Source organism: Leptopilina heterotoma, unplaced genomic scaffold (assembly GCF_015476425.1).
Source record: "Leptopilina heterotoma isolate Lh14 unplaced genomic scaffold, ASM1547642v1 Lhet_128, whole genome shotgun sequence".
In the NCBI taxonomy this organism is placed as follows: domain Eukaryota; kingdom Metazoa; phylum Arthropoda; class Insecta; order Hymenoptera; family Figitidae; genus Leptopilina; species Leptopilina heterotoma.
Window position 1 is genome coordinate 935,600 of NW_025110846.1, and position 18,328 is coordinate 953,927.

The 18,328-nt window shown below is 25.4% G+C and overlaps 2 protein-coding genes across 4 annotated transcripts; one reads left to right on the forward strand and one right to left on the reverse strand.

Moving 5' to 3' along the window:
- Positions 1 to 547: 547 nt before the first annotated feature.
- Positions 548 to 4,867, reverse strand: LOC122512764 (facilitated trehalose transporter Tret1-2 homolog). Of its 2 annotated transcripts, none has more exons than XM_043628819.1 (3): positions 4,715 to 4,867; positions 4,154 to 4,289; positions 548 to 2,225 (listed from the first exon to the last, which is right to left on the reverse strand). In XM_043628819.1, exons 2-3 carry the CDS (start codon positions 4,230 to 4,232, stop codon positions 859 to 861), a joined length of 1,446 nt encoding a protein of 481 aa, XP_043484754.1. In that variant the 5' UTR covers positions 4,233 to 4,289; positions 4,715 to 4,867; the 3' UTR covers positions 548 to 858. The 2 variants fall into 2 exon arrangements, with proteins under 2 accessions (XP_043484754.1, XP_043484755.1); XM_043628820.1 differs by lacking the exon at positions 4,715 to 4,867 and adding an exon at positions 4,367 to 4,604.
- Positions 4,868 to 10,358: 5,491 nt separating this feature from the next.
- Positions 10,359 to 18,007, forward strand: LOC122512770 (dorsal root ganglia homeobox protein). Of its 2 annotated transcripts, none has more exons than XM_043628826.1 (4): positions 10,359 to 10,669; positions 13,916 to 14,050; positions 14,761 to 15,044; positions 17,339 to 18,007. In XM_043628826.1, exons 1-4 carry the CDS (start codon positions 10,586 to 10,588, stop codon positions 17,628 to 17,630), a joined length of 795 nt encoding a protein of 264 aa, XP_043484761.1. In that variant the 5' UTR covers positions 10,359 to 10,585; the 3' UTR covers positions 17,631 to 18,007. The 2 variants fall into 2 exon arrangements, with proteins under 2 accessions (XP_043484761.1, XP_043484762.1); XM_043628827.1 differs by having other exon boundaries at positions 10,359 to 10,663; positions 17,339 to 17,839.
- Positions 18,008 to 18,328: the final 321 nt, after the last annotated feature.

Consider the following 18,328-nt stretch of genomic DNA (forward strand, 5'->3'; position numbering starts at 1 on the left):
AAATTTCCATTTCTCAACAAATCAGTAAAATAAATCAGTATTCAAAGATAAATTTCTTTTTTTTAAGAGAGTGACGGTGAGAAAAAAAAAGAATGGGGCGTGGCCAGTTACAGATTAAACGGGTACAAACGCCACCCTCGTGAAGGTTACTGTCATGGGGTAGATATCCACAGAGGGGTAAATTAATAAGAGTCGCACCATGTCAATACAGGGCGGTTTAGGGCGGTTACATTGTATCAATTGAATGGCGTTTTTCATCATATTTTTAACATCTGATGGACACTCTAATACACATGACCTTCAACCTCTCGAAAAAGAACTCTAAAAAAACTAAAAAAAAACCCTAAGACAAACTGTAAAACAAACGCTAAAACACACTTTAAAACAATCTAAAGCAAATCTAAAAGAAATCTGAAAGAAATAAAAAAAATTCTAAAAAGAAACTCTAAAACAAACTGTAAAAAATCGTCTACATTTTAAATAAACCAAAAGCTTTAAAAACAGAAAAACATATAGCAATATTCAATTCAAATAAATATAGCAGGTGTTTTAATTAAGTGATAAATGTATATTTCAGTTACAAGAATCCCTTATCAGTATTTTAAAGTAATTACATGTAAATTATGCTAATTGAATTCAATGCATAATATTTTTCTCTAATAATTTACATATAGATTCCGAATGTCAAAAATAATGTCACTATAATACATAAAATATCGACTAATCACGCAGGAATGTAATAGTTAATGTACAATTAGACAATTGGCTAAAATTTCAAAATATACACATATTCGATGGCACATCATACAGCAAACAGTTCGGCACTAAATTTCTAAAAATTGAAAATTATCTACTTCCCTACGCTAATAAATTAACTTTTTTCCCTTTCTCCAATGTCACTTTCATCCTCGGATTCTGCATCGCCTGAATTTCCTCCAAAGTCATACCCCTAGTTTCGGGCGTGATGCAAAAAGTAACAACCGAACCAACAATGGCAATAATCGCAAACAACCAAAAAGTCGCATAAATTCCAATCGCATTATTCAAAATCTTAAAACCAGCTGATGTGGCAAAATTAAAAACAGATCCGATAACTAAAGCTGAGGCTACCGCAGCGCCTTTGACGTTTATCGAGAATAATTCGCCCAAAAGAACGTAGGGTATGATTCCAATACCTAGGGCAAAGGCAACTTGGTACAAAACAAGACCGAAAAGTGGTAGCCAAGTAATGTAGGTAGCATATTCGGGATTATATGTCTGCAAGAAGAAAAAAAGTCCAACAATAGTTAAAGAAACAGCATCCACTATGCCCGAGGACAAAAGTAATTTCCGTCTATCAATCCGATCAATCACAACAATAGCTGCTAAACTGGCTAATAACTGAATTCCCGTAACAATCATCACACCCACTCCAGCCTCAATTGTCGAACCACTGAGGCTGAGTATCTCTTGAGCATAGTAGATAATGGCCCCGTACCCAGTCAACAATTGCGTAACTTTCAAACAAGTCAAAATCATCAGTCCCTTTCTATTATAATTTTTCACAAACAATTCCCGAAAACCCGATCCATTATTCTTCTGATCCTCCACTATTGTCATTTTCATATTCTTTATCTCCAAATGCAAACTTTCCGGCGACGAAAGACCCCGCAACAACATGAGATACTTGATCGCTTTCTCGTCTTCGCCTTTCATTAAATAATAATACGGCGTTTCGGGTAGGAGAAGAACAATCACAACTACAATTACAGTCAATATAATAGAGGATAAATTTAAGATACTGTACGGTAAGTATGCGGCAATCGATGATGAGATAAATATACCAACGTACTTTCCTACCCGCATGATGTTAATCAAGGTTCCTCTGATCTGTTTCTCTGATATTTCCGCTAAATAAATCACTAAAGAATTAAAGATACTGCCTTGACCGACACCACCGATAAATCTTGCCAGATATAACCAAATGTAGTTCTCGGCCAGCACTATCAGGAGCCAACCAATTAGCAGTAGAAGAGATGAGATCAGTAGAGTGTACTTGCGGCCTATTCGGTCGATTAGGAGGGGGTTGAATAAGCTGCCGAGGAAGTCGCCAATGAGAAATAAAGTTACAATCCAAGTACCTTGGTCGTCAGTTACAGGAAATGGTGATTCCTTGCTGGTTAAGTGGGGTAATGATGGTGATGACCAAGCCTGGTATGATCCGCACGCTACCATCAAGTTGCAAGCTGCCGAATTCCGCATTATATTAAAATCCAATTTATTTGTTTACTTTCGTTTCAATTTTTACTTTTCTTTTTTACTTTTATTTGTATTTTTACTCTTACTTTTGATTTTCTTTCTTTTTACTTTTACAAAATGAAGTTTTTTGAAATATTATAGACCTTTATATAATAATTGAAGGTTATTTGTTGTGGCCTTTTTACTTTTACTTCTATTTTTATTTTTACTTTCAACTTTTATTATTACTTTCACTGTGTTACAGAAATGAAAAATTAAGAGCTGATCTATGTACATTACCTTGATCGTTATAGTGGTAAACTTTACTCAAAACTTTAGCCTGAAGTTAGCGTCGACACTAAGAGTCAAGAACTATACTTTTAGGTCGTTAAATATAAAAATTATACTAATTTTTCTGCTTTCATTCACAACCATAATTCCGAAACTTTCCATTTAACTGTTTAAACACCAAATTTTTGAAAAAATTATCTAATTTTGTTAGATTTACAGAAAGAACTTTTTATTTTCACGCTTAACATCGACGCTAACTTCAGAAATCTAAACACAAGTCCCTGAAGTTGACGTCGACATTCAAAAACTACTTTTTGGTTTTTAGAGATAAAAATGACACTAATTTTACTGCTTAAATTCACAACTAGAATTCCAAAACTCTGCATTTAACTATTTGAACTCAAAATTTATGGAAAAATTGTTAATTTTGTTGGATTTGCAGAAGGAAATTTTTTATTTTGACGCTTAACATTGACGTCAACTTCACAGACTTAAATTCAAGTCCCCAAGGTTGTCGTCGACAATCAGCGTCAAGAACTACTTTTTGGTTTTTAGAGACAAAAATGACACTAATTTTACAGCTTTTATTCACAACTAAAATTCCAAAGCTATTCATTTAATTATTTAAACTCAAAATTTGAACATTTTTTTTTTGGTTTCACAGAAAGGAATTTTTTTGACGCTTAGAATTGACGCTAACTTCAGAGACCTCAAAACTTTGTATACGTTACAAAAAGAGGTTTGCAACAAAGAAAAAAATAATTCCTAATTTTACGAAATTAACTGAAATTTAAAAAAAATTTCTAAAACTTTAAAAACTTCACAAAAATGAATAAAATTCTTCAAATATCATACAGATGAAAAAATTCTTAAAAACAGTTTTTCAGCTTGAATAAAAAACATTTTAACGACTTTATTACCTGCAGATAACAAAATATTTATGATAAAATGTTTTCTTGTAACACAGTGTTATTAAATACAGATTTTTAATCACTGTTTTAAAAATGATTTTAAACTTGAATATCTTTTATTATTTTTTCATAGACAGATTTAAAAAGATTAGTAATTATTTTGTAATACAATGGCAAATTTTAACTAAAAGGAAATATTAAAAAATTTCAATTCTATTTTTGTAAAATCTATGTGTAACAACAAGTCAAGGTTAATAATTAATAACTACACTAGAATTATTATTTTCATTAATTAAAATTTTCGTTAATAAAATATATTTTCTTCAATTAATACTTTCGTTAATTAATTTCATCAATATTTCATCAATTAATTTTTTCGTTAATTACTATTTTCTTTAAATAATATTTTCTTTAATATCACAAATTTTCGGCAAATATCAAATTGAGACAAAAAACGAAGCAAAAGTGTTGCGAAGCAACATTTTGATTCGTTTTTTGTCTCGATTTGATATTTGCAGAAAAACTGTAATATTCAAGGAATTGATGCATCTATATTTTAATTAATTAATATTTCCATTACTGAATATTTTCTTTAATTGATTTTTTTTCTTAGTTAATTTTTCGTAATATTTTCTTGAATTAATTTAAATTTTTTTTAAATTTAATTTTCTTTTATAATATAATTAGTGTTTTTTCTCTAATATTCCGGGGGAAATATGTTTCATGGAACTCACCACCAATACCAGCAAGGAATTGCACCATCTGATTTCCCTTATTTTGAGTCATTTTTATTTCTTTCTCGTGTCCAGACATTCTCTCTACTCGTAAAAATGAAAGTTTCTGTGTCACTTATTAGCTTTTTACATGATCCTAAAAAATTTTTTCACCATCAAAATAAATAAACAACATTGAAAAAACGAAAAAAGAATTTATTTCTTTTTTCTTACATAAGCGTGTGGTGACAAGAGTGAAATGTCCATGACATTCCCCCACGCTTTATTTACTTTAGTCATGATCTGATTTCACAATGCTTTCAATTAAACATTTTCTCAAATTCCTTTTAAAAACACTGTATAATGAATTGAAAGAAAATAGAACTTTTCTCGAGAAAAGAGAATATGATAAAAATAAAAATTAATGACACGACAGTATTTATTAATTACAAGCACTGATTCTATTTATTTCGAATTCTATTTGAAAATATTTAACATGAGAAGGATATGTGTGTGTGTGTATTCATTTCAAAATTTGAATTTACTTCTAACAGTCTGGGAGATTAACCAGCAGCTTCCTACCTGTTAACAGCAAAGGATAATTTGCCAAAGCGAGATGGACATGTGTATATGAAAACTTTACTTGTGAGTGAAAATTGACGAAAGTTTCGTGGTTCAAAACCGTTATCTATACACGGCAGCAGTCGACATTTTAGTTAATGACCGCCTGCAATACAAAAAACCTCAACGCTTGAATAATGACATCTATCGTCTGGCATTTCAGTACGTGGAAATTAACTCTTAGGATAAATGACAAATTTAGAATAGTCATGCTTGAACGACCGGTCATATCGATCGCAGAGTTTAGATCCAGTACATGAGCATAGTAGACAGAAAGAAATACAAAAAGAAACTTAATTATTTTCTTTCTTCCGATTGGAACAAAAATCGATTTCAATAAAATAACAAAGTTACAATTTTAACATAATTATGACCTATAAGTTTCAAACGATCTAATAAAGGAAATTTTTTACCAACTATGAATATTAGTTAGTTTCAAACTGCAGTAAAAGGCAACAACAACATATAAAAGTGAAACTGACACTACAATTAACACCCATTTAATTTTGAAAATTAAATTTTAAAGTTGAATATTCGTTTGTTTAAAACCAACATTTTGAAAAGAATTTTAATTTTTGCCTGACCCTAAAGAATATTCTGATTCATCCTCAAAATAATTAGATACTCAAAAAATGTTCTATAACATTTATTTACGAATTTCTTTAATTGTAATATTATTCGAAAACATTAGTAACTTCTTTTTTGGATAAATATTTAAACATTATTATTTTTACAAAGGAATTAAGATTTTAATAATTTCATATTCAAACCTTTTTCAAATTCAACAACTTATAAGAATATTATTATACAAAACTTGAAGATATCGATCATTCTGAGTTGAAAACTCGTATTTCTTCACGTTTTATAATAATTAAAGATGACCCAATGATAAAATCATCATTTTATATTATAAGAATATTGTTTCTGTAACGTTTTCAAAATTAATTTCATCACTTCAATTCAATTATTATTTTCTAGAATTTTTAACTAAAATTCTTCTTTAAATCAATTATTTTTAATAATTTTTAAAAAAATTCTTTGAGAATTTTCAACTCCATTTGCTTAGAAATCAAATTTACGAAATTCTCGATTATTCAGAAATTCTTCAATTAAATTTTTATTAGATAATAAAAACTTGAAATAATTTCAAAAAAATTCAATTAAACTTAAAAAAAATATATTTGTACAGAATTGTTGGTTAAAAGTATGAAAAATTAAGATTTTCAAAGATTTTAATTTAAACCCTTTTCAAAATACAATTACTTCTAAAAATTCACATTATAATACTTTTAATATTCAATTATTCTCTAAAATTTTAACTGAAATTCATTTTTAAATCAATTTTTATTAGAAAATTTAACGAGAATTTAATTATTTAAATACAAAAATAAATAATTTAATAAATAATTGAATGTTTCTGAAATTAAATTCTCATAAAGAATTTTATCAAAACTTTTTAAAAAAATTGAATTTTTGGACGAATACAATTAAAATTGAATTGAAAATAATTGATGTCCTACAAGTAATTTTATTATTTATGAAAATAATTGAATTTTTGCAACAAACTTTATTAAAGATTTTAAAAATAATTGAAATTTCTGAGAATAATTTTTCTATTTATAAATATAATTGAATTCTTGGGGAGAAGTTTATTAAAATTTTTGGAAATAATTCAATTATATTCAGAAATTTTATTAAAATTGAAAATAATTCAAGCCTTGCGAACAATTTTATTATTTATGATGAAAATAAGTAAATTTTTGCAAAGAATTATATTTTTTTTAAGTATTTGAATTTCTCACGAAAAATTTTAGAACTTATAAAAGTAATTGAATTCTTAGGAAAAATGTTATTAAACTTCTACGAGAAATTTTATTATTTTTAAAAATAATTGAAATGTGACCAAGAATTTTAGTAAAATTCTTAAAAATAATTGAATTTAGGAGAATTTTATTATTTACAAAGATAATTGAAATTTTGTCCAAATTTTGAAAAAAAATTTGAACATAATTGAATTTCTGCAAGGAATTTTATTATTTTTGAAAATAATTGAAATTTTCCCAAGAATTTCAGTAAAATTTTTGAAAACAATTGAATTTCAGAGACGAATTTTATTATTGATAAAGATAATTGATATTTTTAAAAAAATTTTAAACATAATTGAATTTTTGCGAGGATTTTTATTAGTTTTGAAAATAATTTAATTTTGGAGAAAAATGTTATTATTGATAAAGATAATTGAAATTTTTTCCAGAATTGTTTTTAAATTCTTAAACATATAATTGAATTTCTGCGAAGAATTGAGGGGACAGATGCAATAACAAACGAGGTGCTCGAACTGATTCGAGCAAAAAATTGTGTAAATTAAGGAAAATAATTTTGAGAAAACTTGTGCTTTATTTAATTTCTTCTTCTCTTTCGAGAAAATTTATTTTACAGACAAGTTTTTTAGTTTCTCGTTGTAGTGAGAGATCAGTCCGAGCGCCTCGTCCGTTATTGCATCTGTCCCCTCAATTTTATTATTTTTTAAAATAATTGAAATTTTGCTAAGAGTTTTATTAAAATTTTTAAAAATAATTAAATTTTGAGGAAGAATTTTATGATTTTAATAAAAATCTCTGATTTTTCCCTGATTTCCCTGACCTGTGGCAACCCTGCTAATATAAAAGCTTCGAAAAAAGAACTAAAATTATATTTATAACACAATTTTTCTAAGGAAATCAAATTGAGACAAAAAATCGTATCAAACAATTGATAAGAACAGAATTTTTTTCGAAATTGGCCAATGTTTTGAAAAAACGTATATTTGAAAAAAGACATGTTTGGAAAAAAGTGTTTTAAGAAAAGTTTGTTAAAAAAAAGTGTGGTTATATTTTTTTTTCGTGCCGGGCCCAGAAAACTAGTAGAAATGTTGGGTAATGGTCGGGCAGCATCAGACAGAGGCACATAGCTGCAGGCCATGTAATTCATTACTAAAGCAATCTCACCCTAACACCCCCTTGGACCCCCTCGGCAGCTTCCCTCCACCCCTGACCCATCAGCCTCCCGCGCCGCGTTATAATATAAAAACCCGAATAGAATAGCGCACTGACAACAAAACAAAATGAAACACAAAGCCCTGTTTTCATAATTAAAAAGATTGCGTATTCTTCGTCCTTCTTATTTTCCATCACGTCTCTTCCTTTACCGTCCCTTACCATCTCACCCCCTATTTTTTATCTAAGAAAAAAGCCACCTTACTTATTTCTTTTTTTTTATTATACAATATCTCTCTTTTTCTCTCTCTCACTCTTTTCCTCTCATTCTTTCTCTCTTACTTTTTCCCTCTCTTTTTCTCTCTTTTTTCCCCTCTCGTTCTTTCTTTATCCTTTTTCTAGAAAATTTTTATTTCTCCTTTTCCAGAAAATTTTCTCGCTAATGAAAATTTTTAATGCAATTCTCTTTTTAATTGATTTTTCTACTTTGTTAATAATGAATATTTTTTATTCAATCAATTAACAAAGCGAACTTGTTTTTATTATTGTTTTTTAATTAATTAACAAAGTAATTTTTCGGGAATTTTCAGAAAATAGTTTAGTTCATTCATAAGTTTTTTCAATTTCCATGGCGTTATTGGAGATTTAAAATTAGCAACCAAAATAAATCATTTTTTTTAAATAATATTTTTCGAACATTTTAAATTCAAAAGACGTAGTAATAAATTTCAGAAAATTAGGCGAAAGGAAGCATTTCGATTATTCCGAAATTCTTCCAATAATTATATGTTACAAAATAAAAACTTCAAATATATATGTAATTAATAAAAATTAAATTAAACTTTTTCAAAATAATTAATTCTACAGAATTGTTAGTTAAAAGTATAAAAAATTCAAATTATTTTAAAGGTTTTAATTTGAATCCTTTTCAAAATTTAATTATTTCTAAAAAGTCACACTATAATACTTTTCATATTTAATTATTATCTAAAATTTAAACTGAAATTCATTTTTAAATCAATTTTTATTAGAAAATTCTATGAGAATTTAATTATTTAAATACAAAAATAAAAAATTTAATGAATAATTAAAATGTTTCTAAAAATTAAATTCTCATAAAGAATTTTATCAAAATTATTAAAAATAATTGAATTTTTCCAGAAATACAATTAAAATTGAATTGAAAATAATTTGAAATCCTACAAGCAATTTTTTTTATTTATAAAAATAATTGAATTTTTGCAACGAATTTTATTAAAGTTTTTAGAAATAATTGAAATTCCTGAAAATAATTTTATTATTTATAAAAATAACTGAATTCTTAGGAAAAATTGTATTAAATTTATGCAAAGAATTTGATTATTTTTGAAAATAATTGAAATTTTTTCAAGAATTTTAGTAAAATTTTTATAAATAATTGAATTTAGGAGAATCTTATTATTTATAAAGATAAAATTGAAATTTTAACGAGAATTTTTCCTTTTTTTAACATAATTGACTTTCAGCGAAGAATTTTATTATTTTTGAAAATAATTGAATTTTTGCAACAAATTTTATTTGATTAAAATTAGTAAAAATTAAGAAACTTAATTAATTTCTAGTAAAATTTCACTATTTCACTAAAGTTTTTATAGTAAACTTTTAGTAGGTTTAATAGGTACTGCCTTGAAAAAAATTATTTGATTCAAATAACCGATTACTTGTCTATTATCAAATAAATATTTACTTGAATCAAAAAAATTTTATTTAAATCTTGAATTTTATCAAATAATTTCAGTATTTGAAGCAAATACCATCTAATTAACATAAACAATAATTATTTGATACAAAAATTATTGGTTTAAATCCAATTTGTTTGAGTTAAGGAAAAAATTTTTTGATTCAAGAAAATATTTATTTCATAAGAGACAAATTATCGTTTATTCAAATAAAAAAAAACTTTTTTTCAGAGTAAAAATAAAGATAAAGAAATAAAAATAACAAGCAAGGTTAAAATTTGTCCGAAACCGAAAGGTTTCGGACGAATTTTAAACTTACTTCTTATTTATTTATTTCCACAATTTTATTTTTCACAAAAATTTCAAATTTAAAGAAGAAATGAATAAATTTCGTACATTTGAAAATTCAAAACTTTACGGACATAAAAACTACTAATATATTTCGGACGAAAATAACAAATAGCGAAAATAAAATATTCGGGCATAAAATAAATAAAAATTCAAAAATGGAGAATTAAAATAACTAAAACAAAAAATCGATTCGCTCCCAATAGAACTAAATTGTCAATAGAGATATTAATCTATACAAATTTGTCCATCAACTGAAAACGATCGAAACATCTATTTCTATTATTTTTTTTTTGCGAGTGTCGCGAAAATTTGCCAAACCACCACGAATAAATCCGATCTATCATGGTATTCTAGATCGGATTTATTCGTGTGGTGGTTTAGCAAATTTTCGCGACAGTGGGGGTGTACACCCCCGATAACGAGTCTCCGCCTCCGCGATGGAGGGCGCCAATCAACGTGCAACAACCCCTAACAACCCCTGCACCATTCTTGGATGCTGAGGGTCGTTCCTCGTTATTCCCGCAAATCTGGCTTCAGTTTCTCGCCATCTCGCGAGTAATTGCAAACGCTTTTGGCAAAAAAGAAAAGCAGGTGAAGGTTTTTCTCTTTTTTTTCATTCTTTTCATCGAAAAAAAAAAAAAAAAAGTTTTAAAATTCCACACTGAATAAAAAAAACAAAAAACATCTTCAGTGTTTCTTTCATAAGAAGAAGAGAATTTCTTCTTTATTCTGTGTCTCAACTTTTTTGCGAAAGTGAAGAAAGTTTTGAAGATATTTTTTTGAAGATAATGGCAGGACCGTATCTTTCACCTCTGGGACCACAAGCGGATCTTCTAACGGAATATATGTTTGGTCGACGTCGTCAGGTCAGTGTAGGTTTCAACTTTTTAATTAGTTTGATTTCAATTTTTCTTATTGGTGAAGAATGAGATTTTGAATAAGAGAAAATTACAAACAGAAATAATTAATTGAAAAATTTAATTTATTTAAATTAAATTATTTTAATTTAAATATTTAATTGAAAAATGGCAAAGAATCAGGGAAATGTTGTTGAAGAAATGTCACCCTGAAGATCGTACTCGGATTCAAATTAATATCACTGAAGCTTATTTTAATTTTCGGATAAGAAAAATATTTAAAACACTAATTGTGCTTTTATGATGAAAATCGCGACCAAAACTTTTACTATATTTTCTTTACTGAAAAGTATAACTACTGCGACAATATTTAAGTATTTAAAATACTTTAAGTTTTTAAAATAATACTCAACAAACAGTTGAGTAATTTAAAATTTCATATTTATAGAAATTCAGGCAAACAGTGTTGACGACATAAAATTCTAATCTTTATAATTAAAGTAAAATTATAAGCAAAATATTTAAATAAATTTAACAGATTTTCGTGTATAAATAAACTAATAAAAGTTTTAAAAAAAGTCTTTTTAACAAATAATATAGTAATTAAGAAAAAAAATTAAAAAACAATAGAAATAGAAGAGTAAAACAAATTTCAGATCACAAAAATTTTTCTTCTTGAGTTGATAAAATAAATTTACATTTTTATGACAGACAACCAAAGATTTGCTCTGCTACGTCACAATTTTTAAATTTACAACAAAATTATTTATTTAATCGCAAAGTTTGTCAATCCACCAATAAATATTTATTCAAATTCAGTAAATAATAATTAAATAATACGTAAATATTCTCTAAATTTGAATTAGTAAAAATATTTATTAATTTTAATTAGTGACTGACTTTTTGCTTTTGGATTAATAAATTTTACTAATAAATAGTAATTTCTACTAATTTATTAGTAAAATATATTAATCCAAAAGCAAAAATTGAATTAGTGAAAATATTTACCAATTTAGATTAGTGTTTGACTTTTTGCCTCTGAATTAGTAAATTTTACTAATAAATAGTAATTTCTTTCAATTTATTAGTAAAATTTATTAATCCAAGTGCAAAAAGTCAATCACTAATTCAAATTAATAAATATATTTACGAATTCAAATTTAGAGAGTAAGTAAATAATTTAATATTAATTCCTAATTTAATTTAATTAATAAATTAATTAATTCCAAAACAAATTTAATTATTTAATTATTCACTAAACGAATTTAATTAATTAATTCCTAAGGCATTTTGTCCAAAATTAATAAAAAATTAATCTGTAAAAAACAAAAAGTGCAATAAATGTCAAACATACACTGTAAAAAAAGGGAGTTAAATTTTAACTCCCCCGGGGGGTCTATAAAAGTTGCACCCATTGGGGAGTTAATGCCAGGGGAGTTAAATAAAGAGAGTTAAAATTTCACACCCAAATGCTAACTCCCCAAGGAAAAAATAACTCGCGCGGGTGTTGAATGAGGGCAGTTAGAAATTAACTCTCTTTTGGAGTTGATTTTTAACTCGAAAAATTTCACTCCCAACTCCCGAGTCCGTTAACTCCCTAAATTTTTTACAGTGTAACATTTCTCTATGATTTTTTAAATTAAATTATTTTATCTTTTGGTTGAAAAATTGTATAGAAATTGTTTAAAAAATAAAAAAAGCTTTTATTGCAAAAGAAGATTATTGCCATTCGAAAAAAATCTATTAACAGATTTGAATCATCTAAACAAAAATAAGCTTAAAAAAATTTAATTTAAATTTCACATTTAGAAATTCCAGATAAAAAATTTGAAAATAGTTATGAATTTAAAATTGCAGTTCCAATATTGCAAATAAGAAAAGAAAAGAAAAATAGTTATTTAAATAAAAACATTTCTATTATCTGTTTTTAAACAAAGTTATCCAAGACACGATAGTGACTATCTCACTAAACTGGTATTTTATATTTTTATACTCAATTGGGTACAAAAATGTTAACGGTAATGTTTATTTCATTAGAGTTTACTAACAATTTTTATTTTCATTACAATTGGAACGATATGAAATCTATCATTATTTTTTATATACACAATTACACCCAGAGAAATGGTATATTTGTCTCAGAACCAACTAGACTTTTTATTTGTTTGAAATAAATTTTATTTGGTTTAAATAAAATTTTATTTATCTCAAATATATGTTTTATTTATGTCGAATAAAATTTTTATTTAAAAGAAATAAAAAGTCTAGTTGGTTCTGAGACAAATATACGTTTATTTAATTCAAATAAAATATATTTGGTTTAAATAATATTTTTCTCTGGGTGTATATATATATAATTATTTCAATTTACTATAATTTTACAAAAATTATAAAAATTAATAGTACATTATTAACCAATTTTACATAATATTGAATTAACTATATTATTGCAAAAAGATAACTAATAATACTTTTAAAACCATAAAATTAAGGTTGTCAAAACTCACATGTAATCGATTTATATAAAAAATAATACTTCGGTAAAGTTCACAACGTTTATGATCAACGATTGAACGAAAAAACAAATTTTTTCTAACAAAAATAACAAAATGTTTTACTTACAAATTTTTCTTTTTCAAATTAATAAACAAATAATTATGCAAATCATTTTTTATATAAAAATATAAGTAGAAAAATACTTTTTCTTCTAAATCGTTGATTATAAACGTTGTAAACTTCACCAACGTAAAATAATACCTTCCCATGTGATGAGAATGTAAAAGATTAATTATTGATTCAGTTTAAAACTAAATAAATCACATGTGTACTTGAATTTCTATTTATATGTATTATTTATTTTTCTTCCTCGTACAGAAGAATTATATCGCTATATTGTAGATTATTTATTTGTTTTAAATAATAATTTCATTCGACATAAATAAAACATATATTTGAGTCGCAAATAAAATTTAATTTAAACCAAATAACATTTTATTTAAACCAAATAAAATTTAATTTAAATCAAAGAAAATCTTATTTAAACCAAATAAAATTTATTTGAAACAAATAAAAAGTCTAGTTGACTCTGAGTCAAATATAAATCTTTTCTCTGGGTGTGCGAATAAAATATTGCAATAAAATTTTAAAAAAACTCTTCCAGTTCTAATAATATCTGCATCAATTTTTGTTTTTGTTTTCCAATATCAATTTTTCCACACTAAGGAGAATTTAACAAAAATAATTTTGGTACAATTCAAACAGAGACGTAATCGAACAACCTTTACACCACAACAACTGCAGGAATTGGAGTCACTTTTTCAAAAAACTCACTATCCAGATGTATTTTTACGAGAGGAAGTTGCACTTCGAATCTCCCTTTCGGAAGCCCGAGTGCAGGTAATTAATGTGATGAACTACATTATTAAAAACTCTACATCATTTAAAACTCTCTTTAACAGAAAATTTCTCAAATATTTAATTTTAATTATAATTTTCAATTTTAATTAAATATCCCTGAAGTTAGCGTCGACGCTCAGCGTCAAAAACTATTATTTGGAGTTTCAAAAGATGAAAATGTAACGAATTTTATTTCTTTCATTTACTTTGGGAATTAAAAACGGAAAATTTAAGAATTTTATTTATTTATTCATTTATTTCAATTTTACGCACATTGTAAATTTGGTTCTATTTTAATACCGAAATTAACTCTAATTTAGAACTTTTTTACAGAGTAAATAAAAACAGTAAAATTAGTAGTATTTTCAACACTAAAAACCCCAAGAAAATAGTATTAGACGCTAAGCGTCGACGCTAACTTCATGGACCTACTCTCTAAATCTGAATTAGTAAAAAAGTTTACTAATTTGAATTAGCAAATGACTTTTTGCTTTAATTAGTAAAGTTTACTAATAAATTAGTAGAAATTACTATTTATTAGTAAAATTTACTAATTCAAAAGCAAAAAGTCAGTCACTAATTCAAATTAGTAAACATTTTTACTAATTCAGATTTAGAGAGTATCAATTCAATTTAAAATACATTTTCCCAAAGTCAAAAAATAATAAAATAATTGCGAAGAATAAACCTTTTTTTCTTTGTCTTTTTAGGTTTGGTTTCAGAACAGAAGAGCAAAATGGAGGAAACAAGCGCGTTTACAATTATTGCAGGACGCATGGAGAATGCGATGTTTGGGTTTGGGAAGTGCTGCACCACTTCTTTTGAGGCCTCCGCCTCCGGGGATGGATCGTCCAGACGTGTCCCCACCACCCCCATCGGCTCCCACGACTCCGCAAATTTCGCCGCCTGCTTCCGGACACGATAGATTAACCGAAAATGGACCTATCACTGTGCCAGCGTGTCGAGACTATCGAATTCTACCTCCACCACATGGGTACAAAAAAACATTACCTTTTTTAACCAATTCAAGTTTGTTCATAATTACAATTGAAAATTTGATTAATTCAATTTTATTAAAATGTATTGATACTAATTGAATTTCTTCAAAGAATTTTACTATTTATAAAAGTAATTCAATCCATCCAAAGAATGTTATTACATATTTATGAAAATAATTGAATGTTTGCGTAGAATTTAATTAAAATTTTTGACAATAATTGAATTCTTGCAAACGATTTTATTAGAATTTTTTAAATTAATTGAATTTATAAAAAGAAATGTATTACTTTTAGAAATAATTGAATTCTTATGATGAATATTGTTATTTATGAAAATAATTTAATTTTGCAATAAAGTTTATTCAAAATGCCTCAAAATAATTGAATTTTCAGGAATAATTTTGTTATTTATCTTTAATAATTGAATTCTTTCGAACAATTTTATTAAAATCTAAAAGAATAATTGAATTATATATAAAAAAATTTAATTAAAATTGTATTTAAAATAACTGATTTCTTTCGAACTTTATTAAAATATTTGAAAATAATTTAATTCCTGTAAAAAATTCTAATATTTTTTGTAAATAATTGAACTTTTCCAAAGAATTTTGAAAAAACATTTTTTTAAATAATTGATTCTTTCGATGAATTGAAATTAAATTTTTAAGAATAATTACATTTTTAATAAAACTTTTTTTAAATAATTGAAATTTTACCATGAATTTTATTAAAATTTTTGAAAATAATTGAATTTTTTCGAAAAATTTTGCTATTCATTTATTAAAATAATTGAAATGTTGACGACAATTTTTTTTAGATTTTTCAAAAATAATTGAATTTCTGCGAAGAATTTTATTACTTTTGAAAATAATTGAATTGTTTCTTAAAATTTTATGGAAATTTATGAAAATAATTGAATTTGTGTGAAGAATATTTTTTGAAAATAATATTCAAAAGAATTTAGTAAATCTGAAGATTTTTGCAATTTATGGAAATAATTAAATTCTTGAGAAGAACTTTTTTTTACAGTTTCTAGAAATAATTGAATTCTTTCGACGAATTTTAATAAAATTTTTAATAATAATTACACTTTTCGAGGAATTCGATTAAAATTGTATTAAAAATAATTGAAATTCAACAATGAGTTACTATTTATGAAAATAATTGATATTGCGAAGAAATTTTTAAAAATAAAATTATAATTACGGTGACTAACTTCCCTTGATTATTTTCGAAAAATTTAAATAAAATTCTTTAAAAGAATTTAATTATTTTTAATAGAATGTAAAGAAATTTCAATTATTTCAAAAATTTTCAATTATTTGTTTATAAAAATTCAAATATCTTAAAACAATCGAATTGAAAAATTTCAAAAATCATATTTTTCAGAATTTTCAAAAACACTTTGCAAAAATTCAATTTTATTAAAAAATTTTAAGTGTGTATCTTTTTTTAAATTAACTAATAAAAATTTCAATTATTAATCTTCGCACTAAGAAACATGAATACATTAGAATGTGACTCTTTATAAAATTCAATTATTTATCAATTATTAAGTTAAAATACTTTGAAAATTCGATTTGTTAAAAAGTTTTTAATGAAATTCTTTAACAAATTTAATTATTTTCAGTTGAATTTCACAAGATTTCTATTAAATCGATAATTTTTTAAAAATTTATTTACATACTACAATTTGAATCAGTGACTGATTTTTTACTATCAAATTAATTATTTTTAACTAATTAAAATTTAGAGAACAGTATAAATATCTATAAAAATTGAAATAAAAAGCGATTTTTTAAAAACAAATTAAAATAATAAAACTTTTTTTTCATTCGGTGAAAAAATTCCTGGCTTATTCCCGGTTTTTCCCAGTCAAATTAAACTCCCGGCTATTTCCCTGTTAGTAGACACCCTAAATTAAAATTAGCGTCGACGCTACTTTCAGGGACATAAAAAGTATATTTCTAAAAGTACAAAACCCTTGTTTTCACAAAATTCGAGAAAGAAAGAACAAAGGAAATCAAATTCCCGGAAACGAAAGTCTAGAACAGTTTGGGGCCAAATAATTAATTTAATTAGTTAATTATTTGTTCCTCCCAAAAAGTGTTGAACAGTTTGGGGAAACATAATTAATTTACTTAGTTAATTATTTGTCCCCCCCCCTCTAAAAAATCTTGAACATGTTTTTTTTTTGTCGTTAATTATTTGTCCCCCAAACTTGTTCAAGACTGTTTTAGAAATTAAAAATCCTCTAAGAAATTATTCCACACAACAAAAATATTTACAGTTTCTCGATGACCTGCGACAAGTCACCAGAAAGAGTTAAATGTGGATGTGGCTCACCACCAAGATCATCGAGCAGCCCCTCTGAAAGCGATACGCCTGGAATAATAATGAGAGAAAGACCGCAAGAGTCTGAGATGGACCTCACGATTAAAGGACCTCATCCTCCACGACACCCACCAATAGCGTCTCTCTTTCATCATCTATCCACGACTACTCAAGCGGATCTTAGTCCATCTTCTCAATCTATCGACGAACCACTTGACGTCACTCTTACTAGCAACAAGAACAATTAAACTTTCAATGTGAGCAAATCATTTACAAGTATAATAATACTAATAAAAAAAAATATAAAAGTGAACAATTGCGCCGCCTCATTGTCGATGTCAACAACAATTTAAATTCTACTTCATTATTATAATGTTCAAAGAAAAAAACTCGAGATAATGTTTCCAAAGTTTCGAATATGTTCAAATGAACGAGGATATTTTTATGTTACTCTTTTTATTTTTTATTTAAAAAATTATTATTTACCTATTGAATTAAATAACTAAATAATTTTTCAATGGGTGGGTTTCAATTATTATTCAATTAATATTCAATTATATTTCAAATTTCAAAAAAATTCAAAATTTTAGAGAAATTAATGTCCTCAAAGTTCTGAACGTTTCAATAAGCAAAATTTATTTATCTTTTCCTTAAATTATAATTTTATGATAATAATGTTAAGTCTAGTATTAATTAATAATTTATAAAGTTTTAAAATTTGTTAATATATTTACGATTTTCATAATTTTTTTAATTTCTGAATAAATATTAAAAAAAACAATAATTATTTTATTATTTTTCCAGTGAGTAATTTATTAAATTTATTGAAAAAATATTTGTAATAAATTTATAAAATATTTATATTGAAAATATTAAATGAATATTTATATTGGAAAATATTTATTTTGAAAAATATTTCGTTCGTTTGAAAAGTTCAAAATTTTTG

Excerpts from the sequence above, each read along its gene's own strand:
- LOC122512770 (XM_043628826.1), top strand. The coding sequence starts at position 10,586 with ATGGCAGGACCGTATCTTTCACCTCTGGGACCACAAGCGGATCTTCTA. Across the intron at positions 14,051-14,760 it reads TTTCGGAAGCCCGAGTGCAG|GTTTGGTTTCAGAACAGAAG; the intron begins GTAATTAATGTG and ends TTGTCTTTTTAG. Across the intron at positions 15,045-17,338 it reads ATTCTACCTCCACCACATGG|TTTCTCGATGACCTGCGACA; the intron begins GTACAAAAAAAC and ends AAATATTTACAG.
- LOC122512764 (XM_043628819.1), bottom strand. The coding sequence starts at position 4,232 with ATGTCTGGACACGAGAAAGAAATAAAAATGACTCAAAATAAGGGAAAT. Across the intron at positions 2,226-4,153 it reads ATTCCTTGCTGGTATTGGTG|CTTGCAACTTGATGGTAGCG; the intron begins GTGAGTTCCATG and ends GGAATTCGGCAG.